At 36.8% G+C, this 23,665-nt stretch overlaps 1 protein-coding gene across 2 annotated transcripts; it reads left to right on the plus strand.

Annotated features, from left to right (window-relative positions):
• Window positions 1-330: 330 nt before the first annotated feature.
• On the plus strand, window positions 331-19,261 carry LOC128234932 (uncharacterized). Of its 2 annotated transcripts, XM_052949575.1 has the most exons (5): window positions 331-876; window positions 9,921-10,027; window positions 10,779-12,518; window positions 17,360-17,466; window positions 18,217-19,261. In XM_052949575.1, exons 1-3 carry the CDS (start codon window positions 828-830, stop codon window positions 11,031-11,033), a joined length of 411 nt encoding a protein of 136 aa, XP_052805535.1. In that variant the 5' UTR covers window positions 331-827; the 3' UTR covers window positions 11,034-12,518; window positions 17,360-17,466; window positions 18,217-19,261. The 2 variants fall into 2 exon arrangements, 1 of the variants encoding a protein (XP_052805535.1); XR_008261070.1 differs by lacking the exons at window positions 9,921-10,027; window positions 10,779-12,518; window positions 17,360-17,466; window positions 18,217-19,261 and adding exons at window positions 3,231-3,336; window positions 4,088-4,296.
• The last annotated feature ends 4,404 nt before the right edge of the window (window positions 19,262-23,665 follow it).

The following is a 23,665-nucleotide window of genomic DNA, read 5'->3' on the forward strand; positions in this document are numbered from 1 at the left end:
TGGTTGGTGACATACGATCGAACGGCTTAGTGTATAGGCCGTGGATTGGTGCGGTGGTACAACAAAAACTTCAACATTTACAAATACATATAATTTTATCCATGTGTAGTCTGTCCTTGTTTGTTTAAGTGTCTGCTAGGTTTTAACCTTATGACTCTAAACAGGGTCTTCGTTAATGTTTTAACTACTACCCAGCGTTCTAGTGACAAGAAACGGTGAAAGCAATACAACTAACCTCAACAAAGTTATTTAGCGAAGCCAATTTGATAAGGCCTATTATCAACGAATACATTGTTCATTACATCGCACGTTGGTATACACCAACTAACTTCATTTACGCTGGCCGAGAGAGAACTACCAATACATTACAAACGGCACAGAATTTATCATAGCAAGAACAAATATGATGCCAGAAGGGAAACAACGAGAAATGGGGAAAATGATCTCTTAATAATGCCTTTGAAAAAATGTAAGATTTAAAGATTTAATGAACGCGGATCGGGGATCTACTATAAAGGGTTACAAATTCAGTTGCAGTAATAATTACTGTACCAGTGGTAAATATTTTTGAAGTAAAGCTTACGTTTGGATCTAAATGCACTATGTGTACGAATTAAGTCGGATACAGGGATACAGTTGGACAAATTATAGAGTAAACGAACATAGTTGAGCAACATTTCGGATATATGAGCAATTTGAACAATAGATAGGGTATACAAACAAAGTTAAACAATGTATATGATACACATACAAAGTTGAACAATGAATAGGATATACCACAACTGCATTATTTCTAAATACAACACGTAGACTCGCACACACTGCAGATGGAAGTTCTTCAGACGATTGCTCTTATGAGCACAATTTGGACAATAGGTAAGCTCACAATTTGGCAATCCACTCAATGATTTGAAAAGCTATGCATGATATAATTTATGGCGTTCGTGTAAATGCTTATATTGTACTTAAATGGACCATATATTGTTATGCCCCCCTTCGAAGAAGAGGGGTATATTGCTTTGCACATGTCGGTCGGTCGGTCGGTCGGTAGACCAAAGCTTGTCCGAACTCAACAATTCCTGGACGTATTGTCATCAAACTTGATAGGAAGGTTGGGCCTGACCGGTAGATGACCCCTATAAATTTTAGGGCTCATCGGGTCAAAGGTCAAGGTCACAGTGACCTTTAATGGTAATTTTTTTTTAAAGCTTGTCCGAGTGATAACTCAACAATGCTTAGACCTATGGTCATCAAACTTGATACGGAAGTTGGGCCTGACCAGTAGATAATCCCTATTGTTATTGGGAGTCATCAGGCCAAAGGTCAAGGTCACAGTGACCTTGAATGGTAAAAGGTTGTCCATGTGATAACTCGACAATGCTTGCACCCATGGCCTGAATTGGAGGTTGGGCCTGACCAGTAGATGACCCCTATTTTTTTGTGAGGGAGTCATTGGGCCAAAGGTCAAGGTCAAAGTGACCTTGAATGGTAAAAGTTGTCCGAGTGATAACTCAACAATGCCTGCATTCATGGTCCTCAAACTTGACTTGTTGGTTGGCCCTGACCAGTAGATGGCCCCTATTGATTTAAGGGGTCATTCGGCCAAAGGTTAAGGTCACAATGACCCTGAATGGTAAAAGGTTGTCTGTGTGATAACTCGACAGTGTCTGCACCTATGGCCCTCAAACTTGATTTGGAGGTTGGGCCTGACCAGTAGATGACCCCTATTGTTTTGGGGGGTCATCGGGCCAAAGATCAAGGTCACAGTAACCTTGAATGGTAAAAGTTGTCCGAGTTAAAACTCGACAATGCCTGCACCCATGGCTCTCAATCTTGACCTTGAGGTTGGGCCTGACCAGTAGATGACCCCTATCGATTTAAGGGTCATTGGCCACAGGTCAAGGTCACAGTGACCTTAAATGCTAAAAGGTTGTCCAAGTGATGACTCAACAATGCCTGCACCCATGACCCTCAATCTTGACTTGGAGGTTGGACCTGACCAGTAGATGACCCCTATTGATTTTGAGGGTCAAAGGTCAAGGTCGTAGTGACCTTGAAAGCAAATTCGACAATTCCTTGACCTATGGTCATCAATCTTGACATGAAGGTTGGGCCTGACCAGTAGATAACCCCTCTTGACTTTTGGGGTCATCAGGTCAAGGTCAAGGTCACAGTAACCTTTAACGCAAATCTTCTACCAGTGATATCTCAACAATGCCTGATCCTATGATCATCAAACTTGACATGGAAGTTGGGCCTGACCAGGAGATGACACTTATTGATTTTAGGAGTCATTGGGTCAAAGGTCAAGTTCACAGTGACCTTGAATGAAAAAAGCTTGTCTGTGTGATAACTTTACAATGCCTGCATCCATGGCCCTCAAACTTGACATTTAGATTTTTGGTGACTAGCTGATGACTCCTATGGGTTTTGAGGTAATAGAGTCAAAAGTCATGGTCATAACACACTCTATCCTCAAACTTTGAATGGTCATACTTTTAAAACTGCCTCAATGGCATCCAATGTACACAGTGACAAATCAGCTGTCATTTCGGTCCATGCATATTTCATTCAATTGTCCATATAATCCTGACAACATGGCGCTCAAGGGGGGGGGGGCATAATGTTTGACAAACATCTCTTATTATTAATGAAACAATGGAAAGTATCAAGTAGAGCCAAGCAGACAATTTTATGAATAATCTAGTTAAAAGGCACACGTATCAAAGTCTACCTACTTATATACCTATCACTGATTTTGCTTACTTATCTTAAAGGAAAGACATTTGATATGTCGTGTTATTAACCTATAAATTTGAAAGAGACGGACATTGATTGAATACTCATTGTATCCTACTATTAACAGTATTAAGTTCTTAAAAAAATTTACTACTAAACTCCAACCTAAATTTCACACAGAAGAATAATGATATAGTTCATGGGAAATTAATTTATGTGCGTTATGTTATTTTTTACATTTCCATTCATTGCTTGGAAACAATCAAACATACCTGTTACCAAATTATGACTTAAACAGTGTATGTATACTTAATTAAAATCAAGTTTAATACAAATGAAAAAAAGTTAATTTTAGAATTCAATGGCCAAGGTAAGACAAAAGATATACTAAACATAGTTCTCAATATATATATAGTATCAATTACGTTAACCGAACGCTGTCTAGACAAATATAAGTGCTTCATATGGCTATTTTTTACCAATGTTTTTAGTTGAAGGTATCCAGTGCTGGCACTGTATTGCTGACGATTGCTCTAAGGACCGAGTGGAAACTACAAGGCCACCAAAAAGGCGTGCAACTTTGGACAGGCATGTCAGGTACGGTATAATTGAAAGAGAATGTTCAAACCCCACTCTGTTGTAATGGAAACCTAAATCCCTTCATGACACTTGTTTGCTTCCCTGGACAGACATTGCAAATAGTGTGTGATTCAATCCTAGGCTAGATATCTATGAATGCATTCAACTCTGAAACAGAGTCAGGTTCAGTATGGTTAAGGCCCTATTTTGTAGTAATGTCAATTACAAGATCTCGAAGATATCGTGCATTCCCAAACAGGCATGTCAGGTTCAGTTTGATTAAAAACTGACCCGAAAGAACAAAAAAAACTAGCATTTCACGAAACCGTACATTATTATTCAAAACTATTGTTATAAAGAATACCAGATCTCCATGAATCTATCCATACTTCCATGGACAGGAATGTCAGATACAGATTGAGTCTCGTTAAGCTTTGGTTGTATTAATTTTAAAAACGTATTCATGAAAGCATAAGTAAGAGAATTACACTGGTGCGAAATGAACGCACGGCCTCTTGGATCAGAGGTGAGCATCTAAATAACGTGACGATGATACATTAATTTTTCAAAACTTTTATACGCGTATTAGATCAGTTTCTGAAATATTCCAAGCTTGTTCAGGCATTACTCAATTTCATGGAAACGAATTTCTCGTTTTCAAATGTTATCTATTGGCTCACGACCGTTTCGACCGTCCACCTTCAAATATGGTCCACGATCAATATATGGTATCAAATATGTCTTCACCCAATGTAATTTATCATTTCAGAAAGTGTACTTTGAAACGTTAGAGGTAACAGAAAAAACTTACATAAGTCACACTTCAACAGTGCGAGGCTGTTCTAGCGAGTGTAAGTCACGTGATGATTTTAAAAATTGTACGATGCTACAACGAACATTAAGTGGTTGTGTTCGGAAGGATTGTTGTAGTGATACTGACCTGTGTAATAGTGCTGAAATTGTGGGGATGGGTGTACCATTGTCTGTCACCATAATAGCTTGTGTAGTATTGCAGACATTGTGAGGATTGGTGTGTCATTGTCGGTTACCATAATGGCTGGTGTAGTATTACGTAACATAACAACATAAGGTTTATTTTCGATGTAAGTATATACAGCTTATCATCGCATGCAAAATATTATTACAAACATGCATGAACGGACATTACGGACATTGTGAAGATAGTCATGTCATTGTTTGTCACCATAATTGCTTGTGTAACAGTGCACATACTGTGAGGAATGGTATTTCATTTTCTGTCACAATAATGGCGTGGAGATATATCGAAGACATGGCAAAGGGATATGTAATTGTCTGTCATAAAATGGCTTTGTAAAAGTGCAGACATTGTGAGAATAGGTGTGTCATTTTTTATGATCAAGATGATGTGTGTAGCTGTTCCAGGATTGTGAAGAATGGTGTGTCATTGTCCATAATAGTGAAGAGTTGTTAAGCGTTACAAACATTGTGAAGACAGGTGTAAAACGTTATGTTATTATAATTGTTTTTATAACACGACAAACATCGTGAAAACGAGCATGCCGGTTTCTGTTAACATATTGCTTTATATAACCGTGCAAACACTTTCAGTTTTCATGATGATTCATGTAACGTTACAACGTTACAATCAATTCGCCCTAATGCTCAAGCTGTCTTTCAAGACGCTGTTCCGAAAAGATGTGTTAATGATTTAGCATTTAGTTTCTACTGCCATTTAAAGCAAAATACAACAAAAAAAATGATACACATAATTTGTTATATATAGATATACATGTAAAAAAGTTGTTAAACTGCTTTTTTCCAAAAATAAACTTGCGTATTCAGTAGCTTTTTGTTACGTTTGATACTTCTGCCCATAATCGATATTCGCTCTGGGTATTTTGCAGAATGCACGTTGTCATCGGTATGTAATTATCAGATAATACACTGTATTTGGTATTTGATAAACATTTTTTTTGAACTAAGAGACTAGGATGTGCTAGTCCCAGATTGTTTACCTTAGCCGAAAAGATGCGTTTTGTAATTTAGGTATCTTAATACTCTAGCTGCTGCAACATGCCTTACTGCCGCTCAAATTTGAAAATGAAATAAATATGATAATGCAGTTGTAAAAATGATTGATTACTTTGTTTGATGTTATATATAACTCTTTGCTGATAAACTTTTTGTATTTCTCTTTACCACGTCTGAAACGGGTTTACGCGCTCATGTGTGGAAACGGTGACGTCACACAGCTAACGAAGCCGGCCATGCACATCGACCACAGAGCCACGCACTCCTCTTCGGCCAGCCACATGGACCCGCAAGTAGTTGCCCCCGGCAGACTCAGCTGCTACTGTCGCCAACAACAAAACCGTTGAGATCGTCATGCCGTGATCAACCGAGCACCATAGAGCTAATTATTGAATTATTGATAGCCTACATTGCGCTTGAGCATGGATTAAAGATGTATATGTCACGAAACACTTAAAACCACTGGGGAGACTTAGTCTTAAGATAAGTTATACAGGTAAATTATTTCGATATTGCCATATGTTAGTTCCAAGAAAAGCATGCAATAAACAAGGCGAGTCGTTTTTTTCTCAATGCCTTAACGGTGAACTTTCATTTTGATAACAAGCAAATGCTTTAAATATTTTAATAAATTGAGTAATGGACTTGTGTCTTTCATGTACTGATCCGTATGTTGTCCGCTAACACCCAAAGAACTCGATATTTTTTAAGAAAAGGCGGGAAATTACAACAGCTACAAAAAATTAAAGAACAAAATTTTCCTAGGAAACAGGTTTGAACTTCTCTTATGAACAAATTTAGTTTCAGTAGATAAAATAATTTACTGAATATTTGACATTTAAAGTAGCAGTCATGTCGCGAGCTTAATAGCGATAATTTATAGCAATCAGCCCTAAATGTCATGGCGTCAAGAAATGCTTCACTTTATTCGTGGCATTCCCGTGTTGACATTTATAACACCGTAGAGAAAATATGTTTTGTGATATATATGCGACACATAATATAATAGAATCCAGAAGAGAAATAACGAAAAAACAATCATTATTTTGACAATTGTTCCATTATTTAGACCCAGCCACTAATGGTGTGTTTCTTTATGAAAATTTCTATTGGCATAAAGAAGCATTTCCATTCAATAACTTTATGTTATTTCTCTGCAGACCAAAAGTGAAATTGCAGATACGTGACAACTGTAGGGTATTTGACTGTCCTTGTACTTTCTTGTGTTAGTGATTAAAACTATTCTGCAACTCCTTCACTAGCAATACATAACATTCAAGAGATTTCTGCGATTAAACAAATGAATTTTTGAGACATTAAAAACAATCTCCAGTTTTAGGACCTCCACGTCGTTCAAAGTATTTATAACACCATGTTTTTTTCGTACAACGCATCTTTCTCTCTATTAAGCACACTTCATTCATTCAAACGAAGAGTGATTGTAAATTGATTAAACGAAACATCGTCGAATTGGTATTTTCGTTATCATAGAACATTGGTTGCTCGCCGAATAGGTATAACCCGATGGCGAGGGTAAATAAGCCTCTCCCCACCTTGGTAGACTCTTGAAAACAACCTAGCGTTTCGTCATTGCTTCTTTTACTACCGTAAAAGGAGGGCAAAGATTTGCAAAAGCCGGTCTAGAACGGCTAAAACATATATCATCACTGCAATTCCCGCGCCGGTTCAGACCGATTGTTAGGTGTTTTATACCTAGCCAATATTAATTCATTTCTGTTTAGGTCATTATTCCTTTCTTTAGCTACTAAGTGGTCAAACTGAGATAGCATATAATTTCATAGGAGCTTCGTTACCGTTACCAGAAGGTGTCGATTATATATTCTGAGAAATTATGGACAAGTAATAGCTTACCCATATTTATCGGCTTCGGCACTCGTCAACCGCTAATAGATTATTTAAGTTCTTCACAGAAAAAGTTTAATTAGTGTCTTGACTAAATTTCTATCAAAATAGTTTGGTTTAGCTAAATTGTACTTAACTGAAATTATGGATTGACAAGCCAATTCTTGTGGCGAAAGCCAGTAAAACAAATGATTATTGTAATGTTAGGTTAGGCATTACTTGAGTTCGTTAAATTATTAAAGGGAATTAAGAAACACTTTGAGTGGTCAACTGCAGTTAGGGTCAATTAGGGAGTATACAAACTCATTTGGGAATTGGATCAGCCGTCTTCCTAATTAAGTTTAGAGAATCAGCTTTGCTCACGTTTAATAAAACAAATTAATTGACAAATCAGAAATAAATAATTTCTAACAACAAAACTTGTATTAGGACAATCGGACGTGGTTGGTGACATACGATCGAACGGCTTAGTGTATAGGCCGTGGATTGGTGCGGTGGTACTACAAAAACTTCAACATTTACAAATACATATAATTTTATCCATGTGTAGTCTGTCCTTGTTTGTTTAAGTGTCTGCTAGGTTTTAACCTTATGACTCTAAACAGGGTCTTCGTTAATGTTTTAACTACTACCCAGCGTTCTAGTGACAAGAAACGGTGAAAGCAATACAACTAACCTCAACAAAGTAATTTTTTTTTAAAGCTTGTCCGAGTGATAACTCAACAATGCTTAGACCTATGGTCATCAAACTTGATACGGAAGTTGGGCCTGACCAGTAGATAATCCCTATTGTTATTGGGAGTCATCAGGCCAAAGGTCAAGGTCACAGTGACCTTGAATGGTAAAAGGTTGTCCATGTGATAACTCGACAATGCTTGCACCCATGGCCTGAATTGGAGGTTGGGCCTGACCAGTAGATGACCCCTATTTTTTTGTGAGGGAGTCATTGGGCCAAAGGTCAAGGTCAAAGTGACCTTGAATGGTAAAAGTTGTCCGAGTGATAACTCAACAATGCCTGCATTCATGGTCCTCAAACTTGACTTGTTGGTTGGGCCTGACCAGTAGATGGCCCCTATTGATTTAAGGGGTCATTCGGCCAAAGGTTAAGGTCACAATGACCCTGAATGGTAAAAGGTTGTCTGTGTGATAACTCGACAGTGTCTGCACCTATGGCCCTCAAACTTGATTTGGAGGTTGGGCCTGACCAGTAGATGACCCCTATTGTTTTGGGGGGTCATCGGGCCAAAGATCAAGGTCACAGTAACCTTGAATGGTAAAAGTTGTCCGAGTTAAAACTCGACAATGCCTGCACCCATGGCTCTCAATCTTGACCTTGAGGTTGGGCCTGACCAGTAGATGACCCCTATCGATTTAAGGGTCATTGGCCACAGGTCAAGGTCACAGTGACCTTAAATGCTAAAAGGTTGTCCAAGTGATGACTCAACAATGCCTGCACCCATGACCCTCAATCTTGACTTGGAGGTTGGACCTGACCAGTAGATGACCCCTATTGATTTTGAGGGGTCAAAGGTCAAGGTCGTAGTGACCTTGAAGACAAATTCGACAATTCCTTGACCTATGGTCATCACTCTTGACATGAAGGTTGGGCCTGACCAGTAGTTAACCCCTCTTGACTTTTGGGGTCATCAGGTCAAGGTCAAGGTCACAGTAACCTTTAACGCAAATCTTCTACCAGTGATATCTCAACAATGCCTGATCCTATGATCATCAAACTTGACATGGAAGTTGGGCCTGACCAGGAGATGACACTTATTGATTTTAGGAGTCATTGGGTCAAAGGTCAAGTTCACAGTGACCTTGAATGAAAAAAGCTTGTCTGTGTGATAACTTTACAATGCCTGCATCCATGGCCCTCAAACTTGACATTTAGATTTTTGGTGACTAGCTGATGACTCCTATGGGTTTTGAGGTAATAGAGTCAAAAGTCATGGTCATAACACACTCTATCCTCAAACTTTGAATGGTCATACTTTTAAAACTGCCTCAATGGCATCCAATGTACACAGTGACAAATCAGCTGTCATTTCGGTCCATGCATATTTCATTCAATTGTCCATATAATCCTGACAACATGGCGCTCAAGGGGGGGGGGGGCATAATGTTTGACAAACATCTCTTATTATTAATGAAACAATGGAAAGTATCAAGTAGAGCCAAGCAGACAATTTTATGAATAATCTAGTTAAAAGGCACACGTATCAAAGTCTACCTACTTATATACCTATCACTGATTTTGCTTACTTATCTTAAAGGAAAGACATTTGATATGTCGTGTTATTAACCTATAAATTTGAAAGAGACGGACATTGATTGAATACTCATTGTATCCTACTATTAACAGTATTAAGTTCTTAAAAAAATTTACTACTAAACTCCAACCTAAATTTCACACAGAAGAATAATGATATAGTTCATGGGAAATTAATTTATGTGCGTTATGTTATTTTTTACATTTCCATTCATTGCTTGGAAACAATCAAACATACCTGTTACCAAATTATGACTTAAACAGTGTATGTATACTTAATTAAAATCAAGTTTAATACAAATGAAAAAAAGTTAATTTTAGAATTCAATGGCCAAGGTAAGACAAAAGATATACTAAACATAGTTCTCAATATATATATAGTATCAATTACGTTAACCGAACGCTGTCTAGACAAATATAAGTGCTTCATATGGCTATTTTTTACCAATGTTTTTAGTTGAAGGTATCCAGTGCTGGCACTGTATTGCTGACGATTGCTCTAAGGACCCGAGTGGAAACTACAAGGCCACCAAAAAGGCGTGCAACTTTGGACAGGCATGTCAGGTACGGTATAATTGAAAGAGAATGTTCAAACCCCACTCTGTTGTAATGGAAACCTAAATCCCTTCATGACACTTGTTTGCTTCCCTGGACAGACATTGCAAATAGTGTGTGATTCAATCCTAGGCTAGATATCTATGAATGCATTCAACTCTGAAACAGAGTCAGGTTCAGTATGGTTAAGGCCCTATTTTGTAGTAATGTCAACTACAAGATCTCGAAGATATCGTGCATCCCCAAACAGGCATGTCAGGTTCAGTTTGATTAAAAACTGACCCGAAAGAACAAAAAAAACTAGCATTTCACGAAACCGTACATTATTATTCAAAACTATTGTTATAAAGAATACCAGATCTCCATGAATCTATCCATACTTCCATGGACAGGAATGTCAGATACAGATTGAGTCTCGTTAAGCTTTGGTTGTATTAATTTTAAAAACGTATTCATGAAAGCATAAGTAAGAGAATTACACTGGTGCGAAATGAACGCACGGCCTCTTGGATCAGAGGTGAGCATCTAAATAACGTGACGATGATACATTAATTTTTCAAAACTTTTATACGCGTATTAGATCAGTTTCTGAAATATTCCAAGCTTGTTCAGGCATTACTCAATTTCATGGAAACGAATTTCTCGTTTTCAAATGTTATCTATTGGCTCACGACCGTTTCGACCGTCCACCTTCAAATATGGTCCACGATCAATATATGGTATCAAATATGTCTTCACCCAATGTAATTTATCATTTCAGAAAGTGTACTTTGAAACGTTAGAGGTAACAGAAAAAACTTACATAAGTCACACTTCAACAGTGCGAGGCTGTTCTAGCGAGTGTAAGTCACGTGATGATTTTAAAAATTGTACGATGCTACAACGAACATTAAGTGGTTGTGTTCGGAAGGATTGTTGTAGTGATACTGACCTGTGTAATAGTGCTGAAATTGTGGGGATGGGTGTACCATTGTCTGTCACCATAATAGCTTGTGTAGTATTGCAGACATTGTGAGGATTGGTGTGTCATTGTCGGTTACCATAATGGCTGGTGTAGTATTACGTAACATAACAACATAAGGTTTATTTTCGATGTAAGTATATACAGCTTATCATCGCATGCAAAATATTATTACAAACATGCATGAACGGACATTACGGACATTGTGAAGATAGTCATGTCATTGTTTGTCACCATAATTGCTTGTGTAACAGTGCACATACTGTGAGGAATGGTATTTCATTTTCTGTCACAATAATGGCGTGGAGATATATCGAAGACATGGCAAAGGGATATGTAATTGTCTGTCATAAAATGGCTTTGTAAAAGTGCAGACATTGTGATAATAGGTGTGTCATTTTTTATGATCAAGATGATGTGTGTAGCTGTTCCAGGATTGTGAAGAAGGGTGTGGCATTGTCCATAATAGTGAAGAGTTGTTAAGCGTTACAAACATTGTGAAGACAGGTGTAAAACGTTATGTTATTATAATTGTTTTTATAACACGACAAACATCGTGAAAACGAGCATGCCGGTTTCTGTTAACATATTGCTTTATATAACCGTGCAAACACTTTCAGTTTTCATGATGATTCATGTAACGTTACAACGTTACAATCAATTCGCCCTAATGCTCAAGCTGTCTTTCAAGACGCTGTTCCGAAAAGATGTGTTAATGATTTAGCATTTAGTTTCTACTGCCATTTAAAGCAAAATACAACAAAAAAAATGATACACATAATTTGTTATATATAGATATACATGTAAAAAAGTTGTTAAACTGCTTTTTTTCCAAAAATAAACTTGCGTATTCAGTAGCTTTTTGTTACGTTTGATACTTCTGCCCATAATCGATATTCGCTCTGGGTATTTTGCAGAATGCACGTTGTCATCGGTATGTAATTATCAGATAATACACTGTATTTGGTATTTGATAAACAATTTTTTTGAACTAAGAGACTAGGATGTGCTAGTCCCAGATTGTTTACCTTAGCCGAAAAGATGCGTTTTGTAATTTAGGTATCTTAATACTCTAGCTGCTGCAACATGCCTTACTGCCGCTCAAATTTGAAAATGAAATAAATATAATAATGCAGTTGTAAAATGATTGATTACTTTGTTTGATGTTATATATAACTCTTTGCTGATAAACTTTTTGTATTTCTCTTTACCACGTCTGAAACGGGTTTACGCGCTCATGTGTGGAAACGGTGACGTCACACAGCTAACGAAGCCGGCCATGCACATCGACCACAGAGCCACGCACTCCTCTTCGGCCAGCCACATGGACCCGCAAGTAGTTGCCCCCGGCAGACTCAGCTGCTACTGTCGCCAACAACAAAACCGTTGAGATCGTCATGCCGTGATCAACCGAGCACCATAGAGCTAATTATTGAATTATTGATAGCCTACATTGCGCTTGAGCATGGATTAAAGATGTATATGTCACGAAACACTTAAAACCACTGGGGAGACTTAGTCTTAAGATAAGTTATACAGGTAAATTATTTCGATATTGCCATATGTTAGTTCCAAGAAAAGCATGCAATAAACAAGGCGAGTCGTTTTTTTCTCAATGCCTTAACGGTGAACTTTCATTTTGATAACAAGCAAATGCTTTAAATATTTTAATAAATTGAGTAATGGACTTGTGTCTTTCATGTACTGATCTGTATGTTGTCCGCTAACACCCAAAGAACTCGATATTTTTTAAGAAAAGGCGGGAAATTACAACAGCTACAAAAAATTAAAGAACAAAATTTTCCTAGGAAACAGGTTTGAACTTCTCTTATGAACAAATTTAGTTTCAGTAGATAAAATAATTTACTGAATAGTTGACATTTAAAGTAGCAGTCATGTCGCGAGCTTATTAGCGATAATTTATAGCAATCAGCCCTAAATGTCATGGCGTCAAGAAATACTTCACTTTATTCGTGACATTCCCGTGTTGACATTTATAACACCGTAGAGAAAATATGTTTTGTGATATATATGCGACACATAATATAATAGAATCCAGAAGAGAAATAACGAAAAAACAATCATTATTTTGACAATTGTTCCATTATTTAGACCCAGCCACTAATGGTGTGTTTCTTTATGAAAATTTCTATTGGCATAAAGAAGCATTTCCATTCAATAACTTTATGTTATTTCTCTGCAGACCAAAAGTGAAATTGCAGATACGTGACAACTGTAGGGTATTTGACTGTCCTTGTACTTTCTTGTGTTAGTGATTAAAACTATTCTGCAACTCCTTCACTAGCAATACATAACATTCAAGAGATTTCTGCGATTAAACAAATGAATTTTTGAGACATTAAAAACAATCTCCAGTTTTAGGACCTCCACGTCGTTCAAAGTATTTATAACACCATGTTTTTTTCGTACAACGCATCTTTCTCTCTATTAAGCACACTTCATTCATTCAAACGAAGAGTGATTGTAAATTGCTTAAACGAAACATCGTCGAATTGGTATTTTCGTTATCATAGAACATTGGTTGCTCGCCGAATAGGTATAACCCGATGGCGAGGGTAAATAAGCCTCTCCCCACCTTGGTAGACTCTTGAAAACAACCTAGCGTTTCGTCATTGCTTCTTTTACTACCGTAAAAGGAGGGCAAAGATTTGCAAAAGCCGGTCTAGAACGGCTAAAACATATATCATCACTGCAATTCCCGCGCCGGTTCAGACCGATTGCTAGGTGTTTTATACTATGCAAATTTCGGGCCCCGTGTTCATGCAAAATTACATACAGCCAAGATTGTTCCGGCATTGTATTGAATACATGAGGAAGTTCTAAAAACTCAAATCTCAGTCTGATATAAATAGATTAAGTCCATTTATTCCGGTGTTTAAAAACATTTGCAAAATATACACAATGCATTTAATGAGAAATAACGTTTAACGTATTTTGCTATGCAACCATTTATAAGACTGAACTCAGATCAATAAATGAGAGGTAATTTCAAATTATGCATCTTTTGAGTTTAGTCGATGATGTGTAAGTAGCCGTGAGTACAGAAAACATATTTTGATACATATTACGTTATTTTGTTTGAATTGATGAAATTTGTCCGATTTAAAATCGTAAACACAGTATTAACAATAGGGTATATGTTCTTATAAATAAACGCAAATCCATGCAAGATTATGTCTCAGTTTTGTTTTCGCAATGATTGCGATAGTACACCTTTTTATGAGCTCAAGAGGTTAAGCCCTATTTTTTAACCTTCAATAGGTAACGGCTTAGTGAAAGGTTGAGGTAGAAAACCCGGTGAACCCCAAGATCAAATGCGGTACTCCATTGAAACATGTTTAACAGTTTACGTATATAGATCAATAAACAGCGGGGACTTCTGGTAAACAAGCCCTTAAGCCCATTAACTCTTAGATTAGGCTATGCATGTGCAAAGTGAATCTTCTAATTCGTTGACCACTTAAAATGTAAGACAATAACCCTAGCCAATATTAATTCATTTCTGTTTAGGTCATTATTCCTTTCTTTAGCTACTAAGTGGTCAAACTGAGATAGCATATAATTTCATAGGAGCTTCGTTACCGTTACCAGAAGGTGTCGATTATATATTCTGAGAAATTATGGACAAGTAATAGCTTACCCATATTTATCGGCTTCGGCACTCGTCAACCGCTGATAGATTATTTAAGTTCTTCACAGAAAAAGTTTAATTAGTGTCTTGACTAAATTTCTATCAAAATAGTTTGGTTTAGCTAAATTGTACTTAACTGAAATTATGGATTGACAAGCCAATTCTTGTGGCGAAAGCCAGTAAAACAAATGATTATTGTAATGTTAGGTTAGGCATTACTTGAGTTCGTTAAATTATTAAAGGGAATTAAGAAACACTTTGAGTGGTCAACTGCAGTTAGGGTCAATTAGGGAGTATACAAACTCATTTGGGAATTGGATCAGCCGTCTTCCTAATTAAGTTTAGAGAATCAGCTTTGCTCACGTTTAATAAAACAAATTAATTGACAAATCAGAAATAAATAATTTCTAACAACAAAACTTGTATTAGGACAATCGGACGTGGTTGGTGACATACGATCGAACGGCTTAGTGTATAGGCCGTGGATTGGTGCGGTGGTACTACAAAAACTTCAACATTTACAAATACATATAATTTTATCCATGTGTAGTCTGTCCTTGTTTGTTTAAGTGTCTGCTAGGTTTTAACCTTATGACTCTAAACAGGGTCTTCGTTAATGTTTTAACTACTACCCAGCGTTCTAGTGACAAGAAACGGTGAAAGCAATACAACTAACCTCAACAAAGTAATTTTTTTTTAAAGCTTGTCCGAGTGATAACTCAACAATGCTTAGACCTATGGTCATCAAACTTGATACGGAAGTTGGGCCTGACCAGTAGATAATCCCTATTGTTATTGGGAGTCATCAGGCCAAAGGTCAAGGTCACAGTGACCTTGAATGGTAAAAGGTTGTCCATGTGATAACTCGACAATGCTTGCACCCATGGCCTGAATTGGAGGTTGGGCCTGACCAGTAGATGACCCCTATTTTTTTGTGAGGGAGTCATTGGGCCAAAGGTCAAGGTCAAAGTGACCTTGAATGGTAAAAGTTGTCCGAGTGATAACTCAACAATGCCTGCATTCATGGTCCTCAAACTTGACTTGTTGGTTGGGCCTGACCAGTAGATGGCCCCTATTGATTTAAGGGGTCATTCGGCCAAAGGTTAAGGTCACAATGACCCTGAATGGTAAAAGGTTGTCTGTGTGATAACTCGACAGTGTCTGCACCTATGGCCCTCAAACTTGATTTGGAGGTTGGGCCTGACCAGTAGATGACCCCTATTGTTTTGGGGGGTCATCGGGCCAAAGATCAAGTTCACAGTAACCTTGAATGGTAAAAGTTGTCCGAGTTAAAACTCGACAATGCCTGCACCCATGGCTCTCAATCTTGACCTTGAGGTTGGGCCTGACCAGTAGATGACCCCTATCGATTTAAGGGTCATTGGCCACAGGTCAAGGTCACAGTGACCTTAAATGCTAAAAGGTTGTCCAAGTGATGACTCAACAATGCCTGCACCCATGACCCTCAATCTTGACTTGGAGGTTGGACCTGACCAGTAGATGACCCCTATTGATTTTGAGGGGTCAAAGGTCAAGGTCGTAGTGACCTTGAAGACAAATTCGACAATTCCTTGACCTATGGTCATCAATCTTGACATGAAGGTTGGGCCTGACCAGTAGATAACCCCTCTTGACTTTTGGGGTCATCAGGTCAAGGTCAAGGTCACAGTAACCTTTAACGCAAATCTTCTACCAGTGATATCTCAACAATGCCTGATCCTATGATCATCAAACTTGACATGGAAGTTGGGCCTGACCAGGAGATGACACTTATTGATTTTAGGAGTCATTGGGTCAAAGGTCAAGTTCACAGTGACCTTGAATGAAAAAAGCTTGTCTGTGTGATAACTTTACAATGCCTGCATCCATGGCCCTCAAACTTGACATTTAGATTTTTGGTGACTAGCTGATGACTCCTATGGGTTTTGAGGTAATAGAGTCAAAAGTCATGGTCATAACACACTCTATCCTCAAACTTTGAATGGTCATACTTTTAAAACTGCCTCAATGGCATCCAATGTACACAGTGACAAATCAGCTGTCATTTCGGTCCATGCATATTTCATTCAATTGTCCATATAATCCTGACAACATGGCGCTCAAGGGGGGGGGGGGGGCATAATGTTTGACAAACATCTCTTATTATTAATGAAACAATGGAAAGTATCAAGTAGAGCCAAGCAGACAATTTTATGAATAATCTAGTTAAAAGGCACACGTATCAAAGTCTACCTACTTATATACCTATCACTGATTTTGCTTACTTATCTTAAAGGAAAGACATTTGATATGTCGTGTTATTAACCTATAAATTTGAAAGAGACGGACATTGATTGAATACTCATTGTATCCTACTATTAACAGTATTAAGTTCTTAAAAAAATTTACTACTAAACTCCAACCTAAATTTCACACAGAAGAATAATGATATAGTTCATGGGAAATTAATTTATGTGCGTTATGTTATTTTTTACATTTCCATTCATTGCTTGGAAACAATCAAACATACCTGTTACCAAATTATGACTTAAACAGTGTATGTATACTTAATTAAAATCAAGTTTAATACAAATGAAAAAAAGTTAATTTTAGAATTCAATGGCCAAGGTAAGACAAAAGATATACTAAACATAGTTCTCAATATATATATAGTATCAATTACGTTAACCGAACGCTGTCTAGACAAATATAAGTGCTTCATATGGCTATTTTTTACCAATGTTTTTAGTTGAAGGTATCCAGTGCTGGCACTGTATTGCTGACGATTGCTCTAAGGACCCGAGTGGAAACTACAAGGCCACCAAAAAGGCGTGCAACTTTGGACAGGCATGTCAGGTACGGTATAATTGAAAGAGAATGTTCAAACCCCACTCTGTTGTAATGGAAACCTAAATCCCTTCATGACACTTGTTTGCTTCCCTGGACAGACATTGCAAATATAGTGTGATTCAATCCTAGGCTAGATATCTATGAATGCATTCAACTCTGAAACAGAGTCAGGTTCAGTATGGTTAAGGCCCTATTTTGTAGTAATGTCAACTACAAGATCTCGAAGATATCGTGCATCCCCAAACAGGCATGTCAGGTTCAGTTTGATTAAAAACTGACCTGAAAGAACAAAAAAACTAGCATTTCACGAAACCGTACATTATTATTCAAAACTATTGTTCTAAAGAATACCAGATCTCCATGAATCTATCCATACTTCCATGGACAGGAATGTCAGATACAGATTGAGTCTCGTTAAGCTTTGGATGTATTAACTTTAAAAACGTATTCATGAAAGCATAAGTAAGAGAATTACACTGGTGCGAAATGAACGCACGGCCTCTTGGATCAGAGGTGAGCATTTAAATAACGTGACGATGATACATTAATTTTTCAAAACTTTTATACGCGTATGAGATCAGTTTCTGAAATATTCCAAGCTTGTTCAGGCATTACTCATTTTCATGGAAACGAATTTCTCGTTTTCAAATGGTATCTATTGGCTCACGACCGTTTCGACCGTCCACCTTCAAATATGGTCCACGATCAATATATGGTATCAAATATGTCTTCACTCAATGTAATTTATCATTTCAGAAAGTATACTTTGAAACGTTAGAGGTAACAGAAACCACTTACATAAGTCACACTTCAACAGTGCGAGGCTGTTCTCGCGAGTGTAAGTCACGTGATGATTTTAACAATTGTACGATGCTACAACAAACATTAAGTGGTTGTGTTCGGAAGGATTGTTGTAGTGATACTGACCTGTGTAATAGTGCTACAATTGTGGGGATGGGTGTACCATTGTCTGTCACCATAATAGCTTGTGTAATATTGCAGACATTGTGAGGATTGGTGTGTCATTGTCGGTTACCATAATGGCTGGTGTAGTATTACGTAACATAACAACATAAGGTTTATTTTCGATGTAAATATATACAGCTTATCATCGCATGCAAAATATTATTACAAACATGCATGAACGGACATTACGGACATTGTGAAGATAGTCATGTCATTGTTTGTCACCATAATTGCTTGTGTAACAGTGCAAATACTGTGAGGAATGGTGTTTCATTTTCTGTCACAATAATGGCGTGGAGATATATCGAAGACATGACAAAGGAATATGTAATTGTCTGTCATAAAATGGCTTTGTAAAAGTGCAGACATTGTGAGAATAGGTGTGTCATTTTTTATGATCAAGATGATGTGTGTAGCTGTTCCAGGATTGTGAAGAAGGGTGTGTCATTGTCCATAATAGTGAAGAGTTGTTAAGCGTTACAAACATTGTGAAGACAGGTGTATAACGTTATGTTATTATAATTGTTTTTATAACACGACAAACATCGTGAAAACGGGCATGCCGGTTTCTGTTAACATATTGCTTTATATAACCGTGCAAACACTTTCAGTTTCCATTATCATTCATGTAACGTTACGACGTTACAATCAATTCGCCCTAATGGTCAAGCTATCTTTCAAGACGCTGTTCCGAAAAGATGGGTTAATGATTTAGCATTTAGTTTCTACTGCCATTTAAAGAAAAATACAACAAAAAAATGATACACATAATTTGTTATATATAGATATACATGTAAAAAAGTTGTTGAACTGCATTTTTCCAAAAATAAACTTTAAATGCGTATTCAATAGCTGTTTGTTACGTTTGATACTTCTGCCCATAATCGATATTCGCTCTGGGTATTTTGCAGAATGCACGTTGTCATCGGTATGTAATTATCAGATAATACACTGTATTTGGTATTTGATAAACAATTTTTCTAGTCCCAGATATTTTACCTTAGCCGAAAAGATGCGTTTTGTAATTTAGGTATCTTAATACTCTAGCTGCTGCAACATGCCTTACTGCCGCTCAAATTTGAAAATGAAATAAATATGATAATGCAGTTGTAAAATGATTGATTACTTTGTTTGATGTTGTATATAACTCTGGTGTTGTTTTTTGCTGATAACCTTTTTGTATTTCTCTTTAACACGTCTGAAACGGGTTTACGCGCTCATGTGTGGAAACGGTGACGTCACACGGCTAACGAAGCCGGCCATGCACATCGACCACAGAGCCACGAACTCCTCTTCGGCCAGCCACATGGACCCGCAAGTAGTTGCCCCCGGCAGACTCAGCTGCTACTGTCGCCAACAACAAAACCGTTGAGATCGTCATGCCGTGATCAACCGAGCACCATAGAGCTAATTATTGAATTATTGATAGCCTACATTGCGCTTGAGCATGGATTAAAGGTGTATATGTCACGAAACACTTAAAACCACTGGGGAAACTTAGTCTTAAGATAAGTTATACAGGTAAATTATTTCGATATTGCCATATGTTAGCTCCAAGAAAAGCATGCAATAAACAAGGCGAGTCGTTTTTTTCTCAATGCCTTTACGGTGAACTTTCATTTTGATAACAAGCAAATGCTTTAAATATTTTAATAAATTGAGTAATGGACTTGTGTCTGTCATGTACTGATCCGTATGTTGTCCGCTAACACCCAAAGAACTCGATATGTTTTAAGAAAAGGCGGGAAATTACAACAGCAACAAAAAATTAAAGAACAAAATTTTCCTAGAAAACAGGTTTGAACTTCTCTTATGAACAAATTTGGTTTCAGTAGATAAAATAATTTACTGAATATTTGACATTTAAAGTAGCAGTCATGTCGCGAGCTAAATAGCGATAATTTATAGCAATCAGCCCTAAATGTCATGGTGTCAAGAAATACTTCACTTTATTCGTGACATTCTCGTGTTGACATTTATAACACCGTAGAGAAAATATGTTTTGTAATATATATGCGACAAATATTATAATAGAATCCAGAAGAGAAATAACGAAAAAACAATCATTATTTTGACAATTGTTCCATTATTTAGACCCAGCCACTAATGGTGTGTTTCTATATGAAAACTTCTATTGGCATAAAGAAGCATTTCCATTCAATAACTTTATGTTATTTCTCTGCAGACCAAAAGTGAAATTGCAGATACGTGACAACTGTAGGGTTTTTGACTGTCCTTGTACTTTCTTGTGTTAGTGATTAAAACTACTCTGCAACTCCTTCACTAGCAATACATAACATTCAAGAGATTTCTGCGATTAAACAAATGAATTTTTGAGACATTAAAAACAATCTCCAGTTTTAGGACCTCCACGTCGTTCGAAGTATTTATAACACCATGCTTTTTTCGTACAACGCATCTTTCTCTCTATTAAGCACACTTCATTCATTCAAACGAAGAGTGATTGTAAATTGATTAAACGAAACATCGTCGAATTGGTATTTTCGTTATCATAGAACATTGGTTGCTCGCCGAATAGGTATAACCCGATGGCGAGGGTAAATAAGCTTCCTCCCCACCTTGGTAGACTCTTGAAAACAACCTAGCGTTTCGTCATTGCTTCTTTTACTACCGTAAAAGGAGGGCAAAGATTTGCAAAAGCCGGTCTAGAACGGCTAAAACATATATCATCACTGCAATTCCCGCGCCGGTTCAGACCGATTGCTAGGTGTTTTATACTATGCAAATTTCGGGCCCCGTGCTCATGCAAAATTACATACAGCCAAGATTGTTCCGGCATTGTATTGAATACATGAGGAAGTTCTAAAAACTCAAATCTCAATCTGATATAAATAGATTAAGTCCATTTATTCCGGTGTTTAAAAACATTTGCAAAATATACACAATGCATTTAATGAGAAATAACGTTTAACGTATTTTGCTATGCCACCATTTATAAGACTGAACTCAGATCAATAAATGAGAGGTAATTTCAAATTATGCATCTTTTGAGTTTAGTCGATGATGTGTAAGTAGCCGTGAGTACAGAAAACATATTTTGATACATATTACGTTATTTTGTTTGAATTGATGAAATTTGTCCGATTTAAAATCGTAAACACAGTATTAACAATAGGGTATATGTTCTTATAAATAAACGCAAATCCATGCAAGAGTATGTCTCAGTTTTGTTTACGCAATGATTGCGATAGTACACCTTTTTATGAGCTCAAGAGGTTAAGCCCTATTTTTAACCTTCAATAGGTAACGGCTTAGTGAAAGGTTGAGGTAGAAAACCCGGTGAACCCCAAGATCAAATGCGGTACTCCATTGAAACATGTTTAACAGTTTACGTATATAGATCAATAAACAGCGGGGACTTCTGGTAAACAAGCCCTTAACCATTAAACAGACATTGCCTTTGGTAAATAATTTGTAAACCACATTGAGGCGGTCGGTGAAAGCTAAGTAAGAACTCACTGGTGTGTGGTCTTGTTTAACTATCGTTGTTGAACAATGTTTTTTTCTGTACATGGATGAAACATCGATGTTTGGGGTTATTTCTACATTGCCTTACTAGTGTTCTTAATGATAAAGACCAACAACGACTTAAGTTCTGTCAATTAAAATTAATGTTAGATGTTGATGCCTGGTGTCCTATACAATGTTCGTATTATTAAAAAAGGCCTACTTAATATTGATATGTGAATTAAATGACCGACATCACACATAAAGTCAGGAGAATTTGTATATTTGCTTATTATTTCAACTAAAATCGGAAGTAAATTAATATTTTCAAGGAAAAACCACAACGTTTGTAATATCTTTTTTCAGGTTTGAATACTTTCGCGTTGATATGGATCTCATTCTAAGAAATGACATTTAAGGTATGCTTTTATTTTAACTTTTGAGATAAGAAATATGTTATGATAAATAATATTTCATGTCTATCGTTATCTTGCTGGTTGGATTTAGACTTTTGAAGCTTATTGAGTTACAGTTTTAAAAAATCAAAATCAGGTATAAAATGTATTTTTGATAGCCTTTTCTGTTTTCGATATCTGTTTTCTCCTATTATTTCCTCAGTTTGGTGTGGCCTTACGCCTTATATGTCAAGGATATTGTAAATCAGCACAATAATTTACAGTTTCCGGTCGTCTTTAATATCTGACGCAGGTGTCTTATCAAAGTTTGCTTCCTATAAATCGCCTGCGCAGTAAGTAGTCAGACAAATATTTGTGGTCAATAATGGCATACGTTCTTTTATGTATGAATGACGAAATGAAAATCTTATTTATTTTTTTTGAAAAATGTAACTTGTTTATGCTTTATACTAAGGGCACTTGATGGAACATTTTAAGGAGTACATCACTACAATGTTTATTCTTCATACATGTAAATTCTAATGACGCATTTATCAAACATACATTTCATGAGAAGTAATGAATCGTTGATAGAAAACAAACTATTTAAAGGCAAGTAAAAACAGACATTAACACTTAGATGTTCTATAAAAAATAAAAGAGTTCACCTTGTAAGTAAATTACCTCACCATTCTTGCAATATAAATACGCCTACCCGGACACCACACGTGTAAGCGTCTCTCTTTTTTTTAACTTTTGCTTCTAGAGGCCTTAACGAAAAAGTTATTGAATGTATCAGATGAGCGAATGATTGTTTACAAAGTGAAAAAACAAAATTACGTGACTTGAAACTGTGATTTCAGTCCAAATTTACCACTCTTGTACCTATTTTAGCTACATGTTATTGAATGTTTGCATTTTTTTTCTTTTCGACGGCTAATGTACTTACATGGGCACTATACGGCCGATTTTTTTATGTTCAAACACCTTTTATGTTGGGCGACGACGTTTTATGCAGTTTTTGTGTGAATCAGAATATGCATGCATTAATAAACGTGTTATTAAGACACGAGCTGTAGCACATTTTAATATTTATAACAAAATCAAATTTGAACGTACAGTGTATTTGCTATGAAAAATAACTTGTACATAGTATTCCAGCTATTCATCTATACGTACTCGGAAATTAAATGTATTGCTTGATATATCAATGTAAAAACTCTTGGTGTAACATGAACGTCCCGCAATACGGCAAATTCAATGAACGCAATATGTTTTCAGTCTGATATCATCTGTCAACTAAAGGGATATGCAAATCAAACGAATTCATCACACAAGAATATCTTGAAATATCCACACTTTTATTATCTTAACGC

This window comes from Mya arenaria, chromosome 1 (assembly GCF_026914265.1).
Source record: "Mya arenaria isolate MELC-2E11 chromosome 1, ASM2691426v1".
NCBI classification, from domain to species: Eukaryota; Metazoa; Mollusca; class Bivalvia; order Myida; family Myidae; genus Mya; species Mya arenaria.